This window comes from Mycena indigotica (genome assembly GCF_014461135.1).
Source record: "Mycena indigotica strain 171206Taipei chromosome Unknown Mind.scaff0008, whole genome shotgun sequence".
Classification (NCBI taxonomy): Eukaryota; Fungi; Basidiomycota; class Agaricomycetes; order Agaricales; family Mycenaceae; genus Mycena; species Mycena indigotica.
The window spans coordinates 2,094,181-2,107,453 of record NW_023503007.1 but is presented as its reverse complement, the minus strand read 5'-3'; the positions used below and the strand labels follow the sequence as shown (position 1 = coordinate 2,107,453).

Here is a 13,273-nt window from a genome sequence, read left to right as displayed (position 1 = left end):
CGCCCTCCCGACGGTCGCCCTGGGACCTCGCCTGCGACGCCGCCCAAGCCTTCTGTGCCCGACAGCGGCAGCTACGGACAAGCAGTATATAGTCAGCTACCTAGCAGGCGGACCCTTAGAGTTTCTTCTCTTTGGATCCTCCCCTGCTAGGTCAGCTTCATTTGTATTCGCTTACCAATGTTCACGCTTTGGATCCTCCCCTGCTAGGACCTTGATCTCAGGCCTCCGGGGTTGCCCTTACACTGACATCCTCATTTCATAGGCGCTACAGAGGCTCAGGTCTGCGCAGACCTGGATCGTCAAGACGAAGAACAGTGTCAGGGGAACCTCCCTTTCGGCCCCTCAGAGACGACTCCAATTCTGGTCTGATTTCGATGGCATCTCCGGTCCGCCCTACATCTCGCCCGCACAATCACTGATCCATCAACACCCTCCTGACAGTCGCCCTGGGACCTCACCTGTGACACCGCCCAGGCCTTCTGTGCCCGACAGCAGCAGCTACAGATAAGCAGTAGATAGTCAGCTACCTAGCAGGCAGACCCTTAGAGTTTCTTCTCTTTGATTCTTCCCTGCTAGGTCATTTGTATTCACTTACCAATGTTCATGCTTTGGATCCTCCCCTGCTAGACCCTGATCTCAGGCCTCCGGGGTTGCCCTTGCAATTTGTCACAGAAGAGTCCTGCTCTAAGATATCTTCCCCCAGTGTGTTTTGTATGCTGTTTGCCTTATATATCCAACTCAATATCAGCATCAACATCTGATAATATAACCAACCATCTTATGTCTTTCTTATCCTATCTTCAAGTTGGACCAAAATCAAGGGTTTCAAGAAGAAATTTATTTTGATAATCTAGGTTCGATGTAAATTGCTGTCCTATTTTTATCAGGCTGAAGAAGTATTCTCTGCTAACTTGGACTTGGCAATCCACCTCTACCTGTACTGCCTCAATGATTTGATTGCATGTAATAAAAGATTATTGAGTGTTAGTAAGTTACTTTCAGTTCAAGTTATGATCTAAGCATGGCACAAATTGTTTGTCTTTAAACCATGGTGCTCACTGCTCCGAAGCCAGAGTCAGGGCAAGGCCCCAGTTGTACCAAGTTATTCCTTTTATATATTTCCCGTGTTACTTTACTGATTCTTCCTCTAAAACATTGTTTTATTCTCTGAATCACAAATAGTAGCCTACATCAGTAGCAAGGTTACTTTTCTTTTCTTTCTCCGGGCAGCTAAAGTATATATAGCCACCCATATAAAGCATCCACGAAGTCGAAAACGATGCAGTTAGTGTAATAGATTAATGCTGATTACTTGCTATGTACTTCTCTTGCTGCCAAATCAAAAGTCTATACACTTAACACTTCTTTACAGCCTCGCCTGCACCTGTCCCTTTATCCTCTCCTCATAAGCCGCCTGCAGCTCCCTCCTCAGCGTCTTCCCCGTGGGCGTCTTCGGAATCCGCTGCACCACCTCGATGCCCCCGCGGAGCCACTTATACCGGCTCAGCTGGCCCTCGTGCCACGTGACGAGCGCCCTGATAGCCTCGCGCTCGCCCATTGCGCGGCCCGTGGCGCTCAGAACCACCCACGCATGCGGCACCTTCTCGTCGGCCGTGCGCCCGCCCGAGACGCCCGCGACGGACACGTCGGTTACGAGCTTGTCCGGATGCGCAAGCAGCACATCCTCGATCTCCTTCGGCGACACCTGGATGCCCGACACCTTGAGTGTGTCCTTCCCGCGGTCCGCAAAGCTGCCGCCACGATCAGGGCCAAGAAGACAACAAAAAGGAAGCCACGCACAAGAAGAACCCCTCCTCGTCCATCCTGAATTGGTCGCCCGTCCTGAGCCAGCCGTCGACGAAGGTGGAGGCATTGGCGCTGGGGTTGTTCCAGTACCCGAGACAAATGCTCGGGCCACGCAGCCAGAGCTCGCCGACCTCGTTGACTGCGGCGTCGCTCTTGCCATCCTCAAGCACGAGCCGGGCGTCGATGCCCGGTAAAAGCATGCCCTGGCTGCCGACGGGTGTGCCTTTGTTACCGAATAACCCCGGCGGCACGCGGCATGTCGCGGCGAGCGTCTGTGCTTACATCAGTCGAGATTTAAAGGTTATAGAATATACTGACGCCCTCAGAAAGGCCGTAGCCCTGATGCAGGTCGGCGCCTTTCTGCATGTGTGCAAGCAGCTTGTCGCTGAGCGCAGGCGGGAGGTAGGCCGCGCCACTGTTGACGAACACGACCGAGGACATGTCCGTCTTGAGGAAGTCTGGGTGGTTGACAAGTTGGTGGATCAGCGATGGCACGAGTGTCAGATGTGTCGCTTTGTATCTTAAACCACATCTATCAGCAGTGTTAATTTCAGGCGGAAAGGCAGACATACTTGACGACACAGTTGAGATACTTCACCGGGTCCCACTTCTCGAGGAAAATGACGGTTGCGGGCATCAGCGTCGAGCGGAGGACGTAGACGTGCAGGCCATATGAGTGGAACATCGGCAGCGTCCCGATACCTATCACGTGCGTCGCGCCACCAGGCGTTGGCGGGTTAAACGGCGTCGTCGTCTGGCTGACCACGATCGCCTGAAACGCGGACGCGTATAGGTTACCGTGCGAGATCATCACCGCTATACCACCCTTAGCAGCAGCTCTGCGTAAGGAGAAGAAGGGGACGCACCCTTGGGCAGCCCGCTCGTGCCACTTGACATAATGAGGTACGCCAGTGTGTCCTTCGTGGCCGGCCGCACACTCTCCATCTTCGCCCCGCTCTTCTTTACCTTATCGACCATCCCCGCGAAGCTCTGCATGCCATGCGGCGCGGCACCCGCCAAGATGTAGACTTTGTCGGGAGTGAGCTTGACTTGTGGGTCATCGAGCGCGGCGAGGACGTTCTTGAGAAGTTTTGCGTCGACAAAGAGGCGCGTGGCCTTGGTCAGCTTGAGGGCATGGACGAGCTCGCGCTGGGTGGAGTAGGATGAGATGAGCGCAAATGGGACGGTCAGGGAAAGCAAGCCAAGGGTCATGTCGTAGTATTCCTAGATTCTCACTTTTCAGCAGTTGCATCGCGGTACAGCGGATGGGGGGGACACACGAAGCTGTTATTCCCGACCAAACCAATAACCTCCCCCGCGCCAGGCTGCAGTCCCAAGCCGGCGGGACCCAGCGCCGTCGCTGCGAGGGCGAGTGCGTGGGGCGCCTCGCTGAACATCCGCTTCTTCCCGCTCTTGTCGTCGACCTGGAAGACGTAGTCGGGCCATGCCGCCTGTCGATGATGTGAGCGGAAGAAAGAAAGAACGACGTGTGACAGACCTGGTCTGGGCGGCCGAACATCAGCGAGAAGATGTTGACGTCGGGCGTCGGCGGGAGCGGCGGGAAGCGCGACTTGATCACAGACATGTTTTGCGTGCTTGTCGTTTCAATTTGTGTGTGTGTGGTGTTGGTGGGGGGAGGGGAAGGGGGAAAGAAGGAGAAACGGGGAAGCGAGCAGGGGAAAAGTGGAAATAGGACGCGTCTATCTTAGGCTTTCAGGTTCTTTGGCCTATCGGTGGCCGATCCCACCCCGAGCCCCCAATTTTATGCCATCCTAATGGCCGTTTCCTGGCGGCGCCACTGCGGGGTCAGGGTCGGGCATGCCCGAGTTTCTGCAGCTGTGGCCGGGCTGGCCTCGGAGTGCGCTTATCATCGCAATCTATAGCTGCTCCATCCGCTATCTGCGCAGATCTTGTGCGGGGGAGCGGCATTGACAGGGCCTCCGCTCGCATGCTACTGTTCTGGGTAAGTAGACCGAGCACCTTGAACGTCCCTCCTCGCCGCGGCCAAAAGGCTCCACACAACACATTTGGGATCTGTCGCTTCCCGCAGGCACACCCCGCTCCCAGCGCCCGCAAATCAGTAATACACGTCCCGTCGTAAGTACGTACACACAACATCCCGCCATCCAATCACCAACGCTATCAACCCACTCCTCGAGCTCGGGGATATCAATCGCGGCCCGACCCCGAGTGCTGCCCCTGCCCGGGGCCGACCCCGGGCCCGTGATGGGGCGCCCTACTTGCTTCAATACAGCGTGTGCGGTATGGCTATCACTGACTTCGCGAGGGTCACCGCATTTGACTTGGCAACCCGGAAAGCGCAAACCACTCCCGCAAAAGGCGACACCCCGCGTGCCGACCCAACGCCGCGTTCAAAAAAAATCTACGACCTGATCCTGATCGTTGTTGACACAGTTGTGACGTCAGCCATCGCGTCGCGCTGCTGCATCGATATCACCAACAAAAGAAGTTCACGTATATGAATTCCGATTGAAGAAGGCGACCAGAAGTGTGTCCCGTGCATATGTACTTAGTGAGATCTTATCATTTGAAACAGTCACTGGGACTACTAGTAGGTGACTTAGTGGGACTAGGTGACTTAGTGTCGTGGAGCTGCCCGGTGCTCAAATTTGGGACCAGATGGTTTAATACTAATCATAGCATTGAGGAAAAAGAGAATAAAAGACTCCGATGAGGTCAGGAAATTCACCTAACCACAGTGTACTAAGTTATTACTGACCCATTTCGATCAATTCAGCGGGACTGTGACCCGTGACCATTTGGCCGAAATGTCCAATTCGGCCGCAGGCCGAATTTCGCGTGACCTACTACCCGATTAGGAAGTTCGGCGCGCCGCAGGCGCCGAAAATTTGAAAATCTTCCCGATTGGGACAGTTTGGGACCAAAAGATTTGGCTGTGACCTGTGACCCGCCGAAATATTTCGGCCAAAAAATCCGATGTGACCGTGACCCGCCTAATTGAATGAAATAGGTCAGTACTCTTATATTAAGCAGATGTCGTGTGAATGTATGCACATGTTTGACATTGGCTTTAACAATTGATTTACTCCATATTTCCACTTTTGGGTTCACTGCTGTTGAAACCCTAATTTGGTAAGAAAAGTTGTAAAGAGTCTAATTGGGTGTCAGGGAATGAGGGTCCAGGTGCCTAGTTGAGACCAAAGCCAGGGGAACAGCCCCACGGCCAACTACTTAAGTACAGGGCTATCTGCGCACGGACCAGTCATGTGATCGGTCACAGCCGTCACATCACATGCTCCCCTTACACCAACCCCTTCTCAAGATCCGTCGCCTCGATGGATAGGCGGAGTGTAGGGTTCTGCGAACTCGTATTCGGGGTCGCCAGGGAAATAGAGGTTGTCGCCTATAACACGCGATGATTGCGCAGGTACGCCCCCCTCGTTGGGCCGTCTGTCAATTGCGCTGCCGACCGTGCGCTACCACGTCAATCTGCATGGGAGTGGAAGCCACACTGGTATCCATCTGCATGGGAGAGGCGCCTTGGGTATGCGAGACTCGGGTAAACGTCGACGGAGTTCCCATAGCCACCGAGGGTGCGAAGGGAGTAGGATTAGGCTGGGGGGGTAGGGAGAGTGGAAGCCGCGGCCCGTATAGGTTGGGTAGTGGCGGCGGCGGGCTGACGGGGTAGGGTAGACGGGAAGAGGGGAGAAGACAGTTGCGAATGCCCAGCTGGCCCGCCGGCGGCAGTCGAAGCCCTCGGGTGAGTGGCAGGACGTGCGGCAGTGGGGGCGCGGGCACCTGAGACTGGCCACGGGGCACAGTGGACATTCCTAGGGTATACCCTAGGGTAGGAAATAAATATATTATTTCCCTGTAAGGGGAGCATGTGATGTGACGGCTGTGACCGATCACGTGACTGGTCCGTGCGCAGATAGCCCTGTACTTAAGTAGTTGGCCGTGGGGCTGTTCCCCTGGCTTTGGTATCAACTAGGCACCTGGACCCTCATCCCCTGACAGCATACCAAAGCCTCTACATCGACTCTGGCACTCTTCTAGCCCCAGTTGATCCTCTCTATCTCCTATATTCGTCCTCACCCTACTGTGCTTGCCTGCTCTTTCCCAATGACGACTCCCGGCGTCCCTGTTGACTTGTATTCGTACTGCCTGCTCCTGCAGAGCGAAATTGCGTCCTGGCCTGCTTCCTGATGGGACGACATATCAGTCTTTTTACTACCCCGATGATCACCCTATGATGGCTGGGTGGTTTAAGGGAATGGAGACAATAATCCGGGAGCGAGGACAGTGGCCAGCCAGTGGGCTGCGTGCTGAATGTCCTGGCTTCAAATGTGTGGCTGGGGCAACAAACTGTTGTTGCCGTCGTCTTCTATTCAACGCGCCAGACTTCGTCTCACAAAAATCAGCACTTCAAGAACTTGTTGAATCCCGTGGTCACATCTGCGACTTCTACCCTAAGTATCATTGCAAGCTAAACTTCATAGAAATGTATTGGGGAGCCGCCAAATTACTCTATCGAAAAACAGCACGCACACACGGGATTGACAAGATGGAAGCCAATGTCATCAAATGCCTCGATGAAGTCCCCCCGCCTCAGTATTCTATGGTATGAGTTGTTTATCTGGGTCTTATTTGTGTTCTTAACACTCTTTAGATTTGCAAACCGTGCTACTCGCTTCATCTCTGTGTATGCGGGCGGTCTGACTGGTGCCGACATCGGCTATCTCAAGAACAAATATCGTGGTCGTCGTGTTTTACCCCAAGGGACCCTCCAGGAGATAAAAAATGCGTTGGGAATCAGCTAGATAGCTTCCGTGTACTTAAAGAACATATATTTTGCGAAAATTACGCCTACAAGTACTTCGTAGAATTTTAGAATCTAAGATTTGAAACGTGACATTACGATCAGTCACGTCTTAGTAAGGGTGCGGGTTCCCACGCCCTCTATCTTATGGGTATGGGTTTTACTGATGGGTACTATCAATTCTAAACCCTAAAAGACTTATATATTGGCTACGTTAACTCAATTTTATCCTATCTGTCCTCTAACTCAGGCTTATCCTTACATCCTCTTTATATAAATGACTTATTACTAGTAGATGATATATGATCAATTTATATGATATATCTTATCTGATCTACCCATGGGTCATGTACCCATGGGTTGGTGGGTGGGGAATTCGCAATCTATACCCATACCCATGCGAGTAAAACCCATGTACCCATGCAGGTATGCCTTACCCATGCTATTGCCTAGATCCAATCAGCTGGCCACATTTGGCGCTGCTTTTCCTACAAAAAAGTCCTGCTTTGGGCCCCCCGTTTCTACGCAAATCCACGGTGTGTCGATCAATCACCTCTTGCAAAGTGCTTAGCTGGTTTAAACTATAAGGAGATCCGTCAATCACCCATCACCGTATGTCATTGCATGTGACCGTGACACCACGCGTTTTTCTTCTCTCTCTCATGACCCACCCCGCGTTACAACGCTCTGCGCTCGCCAACCTTCCACTGCTTTGGAAGGTGAGTCATGTGCGCATAGCCAGTCTCGCACTCATTGATTGTAGCACATTTGTTATGGCCTGGTCGATGGTACACGCGGCGACCCTGCGAGCGACATTGCTCGCGTGTCGGCTGCCATCAGCAGCGGCGGGCCCCTTGGACGCCCAGCATGGCGCGTGTACCTCCTCCCCGCTTTCTACGCAGTGCTCGACCCAGCAGACATCGACACACTTTCCGTCTCGCGGCTCGAGAAAAACGAACGCGAGGCGATTCTGCGCATCACGGGACGCGTCGGGCTCGCGCTGAGCACGCTCGGGCTACTCTCTGACGCCATCCCCCCGGGCGCACTGCCGCCGCTCCTCGCCCGGGTGTGGGCGTGGATTTCGTTCCTCAGCGCGCACGCCGCGCAGCTCCCAATGGCCGAGCGGGTACGCGCGACAGGCACCGCGGGGCACGTGACGCTTTTGGTAGCGCTCTATCAGGCTGCGGACGACCGCGGGCGAGCGGCGATGCTGCGCCTGCCGGGGCTGTATGAGGTCGTCGGGCGGGCGTGGCGAGAGGTAGTGGCCCGTAACGATGGGGAGGCCCTGGAAGCAACAAGTTTGCTTATCGACGACCTCTTCAAGGCCGGTCCGGATGGATGCATCCCCGACACAAACGGCGATTGGGCCTCTTTCATCTCTGCGGCAGGCGGAAGCGAGCAGGGGCTCGCACAACTCACTGCCCGGCACCTGCGGATGGTATTCCCGCCCGGCACGGAGGGTGTGCGACGCGCACCGGGCGAATCGGCCTCCGATGCGTTAATGAACGCAATTCGTAAGACTGTCTGCGCCCGCGATGTACTTGGCCGCGTCTTCGGCTTCCTCCGGCCCGCCAACATCCCGAAGGACGATACCCACCGGGCCGCACGCCCGTTCTCTGCTGAGTTCGCCGCGCACGGCGGGGTGACGGCGCTCACCCGCGCGTGTCTTGCGTTGGCGCTGGCCCCACAGACCCCGGAGGGCGACAGTGTGCTCAACGGCCTGTTCAGTGTCCTTAACCGGTGTCTCTTCACCGTACCACACCTGAAATACGTCGTCAAGGCCATCAACGCTGGCTTACTCCGTGTTGTCGTGCTCGCTGGACGTCTGGGAAAGCGCGACGAGGTTCTCCTAGACCAGGCCCGCAGCTATTTACGCGACTACCTCCCGCCATACTGCGTATTCTACTCGGTCTTATGCGCCCTTGTCGACGCGCTGCGTACACTGGGTCCACTTAACGCCGTTCAGGCCTCCCTCCCGCGCGAGCTCCATCAGCACTGGAACGGTTTCATGGGCATGCTCCAGCCCCGCATTCGACTCGCATTGGACTTCAAGTTTGGGAAAGACGCACCTCTGCTTGTGTGCCACAACATTGGGGAAAGCGCATCCCTGAAATCTGCTGCGTTGGCTGATGTATTTGTAGTGTCGCAAAATAGCAGCTAAGAGCGAATTCAAGGCGTGCGCCGCATGCCGAAGCGTCTACTGCTCGTACGCCTGTCAAAAGGAGGATTACCGCGAATACGGCCACCGGGAGCTGTGTGCCGAGGTAGCCGTCAACAAAGAGGGTGGGTGTTTTCCCCTCACCCTGCTTCCGTTTTCTCATGAGTAGAGGGTCGCCGCCGCTACTCCACCAAAAACCTCTCCTTCCTGCGACTGCTGCTCAACAAGGAATACGCCCAGGCCCAAGAGCGTCTGTCGTTGCGGACCGTCGCGTGTCTCCACGATGATGCGATGATCCCGTCCCTCGTCTTCGACTTCACGACGGACGACTGGGGCGCCGACACGTACGGCGCATGTCATATCACGCTGCAGCCCACGGACGTTTGGGCCGGCGCGTGGCAGGCCGGCCCACCGGCGGCAAGGGACAACCGCGGGGAGTTTATGGCTGGGCGGACGCAGTTGCACGTGGCGCGGGTCGGCGCAGGCACGACGTTTGCGCAGCTCAGCATGCCGTGCATCGGCCCGGGCGAGGGGTTCCTTCGCGCGCTCTGGCGCCTCGTCGAGTCGGGCCGTGTTCCCCGTATCCCGTCCAGCCCGGCACATATCGCGCTTGTGCAGAAGGCTATTGAGGAGCAGGGTGCCCTGGTTCATTTCTAAATCCATCATAGAATACGCTTGGTTCCAATTTTTTACCTTTCATGGGAGACTTCAAATTGGTCAAACTTGAATGTCAGTACGTGAATGCTGAACTCTGGTTAACAATCTTTGCCAGCAAAAACTTGAAACATTTGCTAACACACTGTAAAATGGTATCTTTCAGTATAACCGAAAATGATCCTTTTTATTGTGGTTTCAGATAGTCCTGAAATTGGAACTAAAAACAATATTGACAGTTTGTCTAAAATTTGCACGAAAAGCAGTGATTTCAGTTGGATTTCAGCAACAGTTTTACTGGCTACTTAAAACACAGTTTTCAGTATACAGTGAAAGTTATGCTGAATGCACTCAGGCTATTTTCAGTTCATTTTTTGTGTCTTCTGAAATTAGTCCTTTTGGTGATGCTAATTCTCATGCTGAAATCACTGATTTCAGCATAATTTTCAGTTCAAGCTGAAAACAAGGTTTCAGGTACAGCTGAAAACAAGGTTTCAGGTACATAACTGAACATTGTGTTGAAGTCCATGCATCAGAACATCAAGTCCCCCCACAGGGTTCTGATATTGGAATTATTGATACAATTTTCAGTTGCTGTCAGGGGAAACCCTGATGCTGTCACTTGATCCCATCAAGCGCCGCGTCTCCGCTCGCGTCTCCGCGTCTCCGCACCCTGACGCTCTCCCTCCACTGCCTGCACCACATCCCACATCCAGTGATCCCGAGTCTTCGACTTCCCTGGCCACTCCCCTCTGGAAGTCCATCTGGAATCACCATCATGGATCACTAACGCCATCGGAGACCTCTCCGGATGTGGATGCACCACTTCCCTCCGAGACCTTGAGCCTATGGCCTTCTAGCCTCTCCGGGCTGTTACTTATCAAGGTCTCCCTACCATCTCTATCTGCTGGACCTCTTGGGTGTCCCTAACCTATGTTAGCGTTCGGGCTTACGTTCAGATGGCTGAGCTTTGCCATGGCTCCGCTCTCTACTCCGCCACCACGGCCCCCGTCATCGGGTCTTCCCCTGGGTGAGGCCTACTGCCGTTAAGGCTCGTGCCTACTGCAGCGCCCCAGGCTGCACGCCCTCACACCTCCACCTCTCCGGAGACGTCCGGGGACGTCTCCGAGTGTGACGCTGTGGTTCGAGGGGCTTACGCTGGGCGGAAGGGAAGAGAAGAGATGATGATGATAGTCAGACAACCATTGGAATCCAATGTTTGTCCGCGAGCTGACCCGTAACCTACGGCGGGAGGGAGCAGTGGTGCGTACTCAGGCAGTCGGGACGGGGCCGCGAGAAGGGAAAGAGGCGAGACGAAGACGAGACACAAGAAGAATGAGGACTTTGGTTAAGATTGCTGCTGCGTGACTGTGGTCACGTTTACTGTTACAAACTGATGGCTGATGTAATTACTGAAGATCAGGTGATTCTCGATATCTGATAGAGCGATTCTGAGTCGTTAGCCGTAGGTACCGCAGGTATACCCGTCACAGAGCCCCCCACGACGAAGAGTCGTTCATATGCTTCCGCTGTTGTCTTGTGTCCTCCCCAGCACGGATGCTGCCCAAGGAGCCGAGGCTGCTATGCCCTCCAATGTCGTTCTCGATTCCGGGTCATCCACTTCCATTGCCACGTTGTCGACAGAAGAATCCGTCGGTGCCGACCTATCGCGTGACTCCTCCGTAGCAATCGAAGGGGTGCCGAAAGCCGTTAAACCACGGATGGGCTGGAAGCTGCGTCACCACTCCGTCCACGATTATTTGATTCGCCGCGGCCGTCACTGATACGGAAGGGATCGCAGGTTGGAGCATGGGCACAGATTCGCGGTTAGGCTCGTGGGCAGGTCCCCCTATGCTATCCAGGAAAGCCGCCACTTCCTCAGCACTGGGCGCCAACGACGTTGCCGGCAGAGGAGAAGCGAGGTTCAACGGAATCCGCTGTGAATCCTCTACATTCTCATGACCCGGTAGCGTTAGAGTGTGGGCCCCTAGCATGAAGGAAGTTTGGTCGGGCGATAACAGAGAGGGCTCCTCCTCGTTGGTCGCAGAGGATTGCTCAACCATCGTAGGCGCCGTTACATTCACGGAGATTTCGTAAGATCCCAACGCGAAAGGGCCCAGATTCGCGGCGCGCCCCAGCCTGATCTCCCGCTCTATACGACGCCTTTCATCCCTTCTTAGCTTGCCCGGATTATGCTTGGACCGCTTGCGGATCCTCTCCTCCAGGCGTACTCCCAGTCTCGCCGCGAGCGCTGTATCGGGCACCGGAGCGCTATCAACATCCATGGGCGTCTCGGCTGATCCTTGTGACGAGGGTACTGCGGCAGATTGCGGAGGTGGCTGATTTGCAGAGCGTGAATCCGGCCCGGCGTTCGCCGCGGAAGTAGGTCCTGAGGGGCTTGCTGACGCAAAAGGAAGGGTAGTCGTTGTACTGGTGCTGGAAACCTCAAGAGGGAGCGGCGCCTTAGGAGAACTTGACGCCTTTTCTTCCACTCTCGCGGCAGCTGTGGCAGGAATCGATAGCGCCAGGGCAGTTCTTCTGGCCGCCTCACGTTGCAGTCTTCGTTCTCTAACCTGGCGGGATTCCAGCCGGTTAAACGAATCCGTGACAAGACTAGCTAGGGCGTCGAATTGAGTTCGGTCGAGGTAGTTGATCGAGACCCATTGCATCTCCCTTTCCAAGAAACCCATCGCTCTCCTAGCATCGTTTATCGACCCCATTTCCAGTATGACGCTGTTGCCTGCTAGCAAGACCAGCACAATATCGGCGACATTACGAACTCGCTGAATTTCTGCCATGTCGTAGAATTCCTCGGCCGACAGAGCGTCGCTTCCTTTAACCTCCAAACGGAAGGTAGCTGGCTCGGGTTCGGGGAGGTCCGTCCCATGAGGTCTCCGTAGTCCGACTCTTCGTCCCAACCTCCCATATCAGCAGCTATCAGGAGTTTCCCCTTCCCTTTATCCTTTGGAGGACCCTTGTCGTCGTCCTCGTTGCTCTCGTCCCCATCATCTGGTTTCTTTCGCGGTTCCGGCTCGGGTTTCGGACTCCCCTTTCTTGGCAGATATTCAGGGCGAGGGTTCGGGGCCAAGAGTGGCAGGCTGGCTTGCGTTCTCGTGAAGGAGGCTGAGGAGAACATCCAGTAGGAGGGACGGGTTGGCATCCAGTTCCCGTGCTTGTCTCGCACCACATAGTCGCATCTAGGGGCGGGCATTCCGTAGAGGTCCGGACGGACAACGCCAGGAGGGACCTTGTACCCCAGAATGATTAGAGTTTGGCGATGGTCTCGATCGAAGAAGGTACTGGTGGGACCACCGTCTGTCCGAGAACTGCGACCCACCAGCTCCATTCTTTTCCTGTCCCCCTCGCCTATGCCCATGATGAACTTTTGCAGGCTGCCGGAACCCTTCCGCAAATTGATAAGCTCGGGGGGCCGAATCCAGGGCAGTCGGTCCGAGTATAGGTCCACGTAGTCCAATTCAGGTTGTTTGTAGTCGTCCCTCAGAGGATTGCTCGTAACGATTGGTCTCCGACCGTTACTGGGCGTATGCGCGTTGATAAGTTTACTACGACCTATGACATCTCGGTCCCTTCGATTCTCAGGCGAGGGTGACCGGCGGATGGGCTGCGGGTCTCTTGGCTGGTTCCAATCTTCAGCGGAAGGCACGGGATCGCTCCAAGACACGGCACTATCAGGCCAAGGAGACCCCCAACCTCCGGTATCCGTTGGTACGGGGGCCTGGCTAGGAGTCGAGTAGGACGAAGTCCAATTCATTGTTGGATTAGCTGGCCAATCGCTTTTAGGTCGCCTCTGGCTCCAGAAAGGTCGCTGGCCCTCTTCCATGAAGAGGGGATTG

The 13,273-nt window shown here is 55.0% G+C and overlaps 2 protein-coding genes across 2 annotated transcripts; one reads left to right on the top strand and one right to left on the bottom strand.

Annotated features, from left to right (window-relative positions):
* Positions 1-1,366: 1,366 nt before the first annotated feature.
* On the bottom strand, positions 1,367-3,391 carry MIND_00931200 (uncharacterized protein; the record flags this gene model as incomplete). The annotated part of the gene is made up of 7 exons (XM_037365936.1): positions 1,367-1,751; positions 1,801-2,078; positions 2,125-2,326; positions 2,379-2,622; positions 2,673-3,030; positions 3,087-3,257; positions 3,305-3,391. 7 exons carry the CDS (start codon positions 3,389-3,391, stop codon positions 1,367-1,369), a joined length of 1,725 nt encoding a protein of 574 aa, XP_037217348.1.
* A 3,866-nt stretch (positions 3,392-7,257) lies between these two features.
* On the top strand, positions 7,258-9,422 carry MIND_00931100 (MYND-type domain-containing protein; the record flags this gene model as incomplete). The annotated part of the gene is made up of 4 exons (XM_037365935.1): positions 7,258-7,326; positions 7,371-8,684; positions 8,749-8,890; positions 8,935-9,422. Exons 1-4 carry the CDS (start codon positions 7,270-7,272, stop codon positions 9,420-9,422), a joined length of 2,001 nt encoding a protein of 666 aa, XP_037217347.1. The 5' UTR covers positions 7,258-7,269.
* Positions 9,423-13,273: the final 3,851 nt, after the last annotated feature.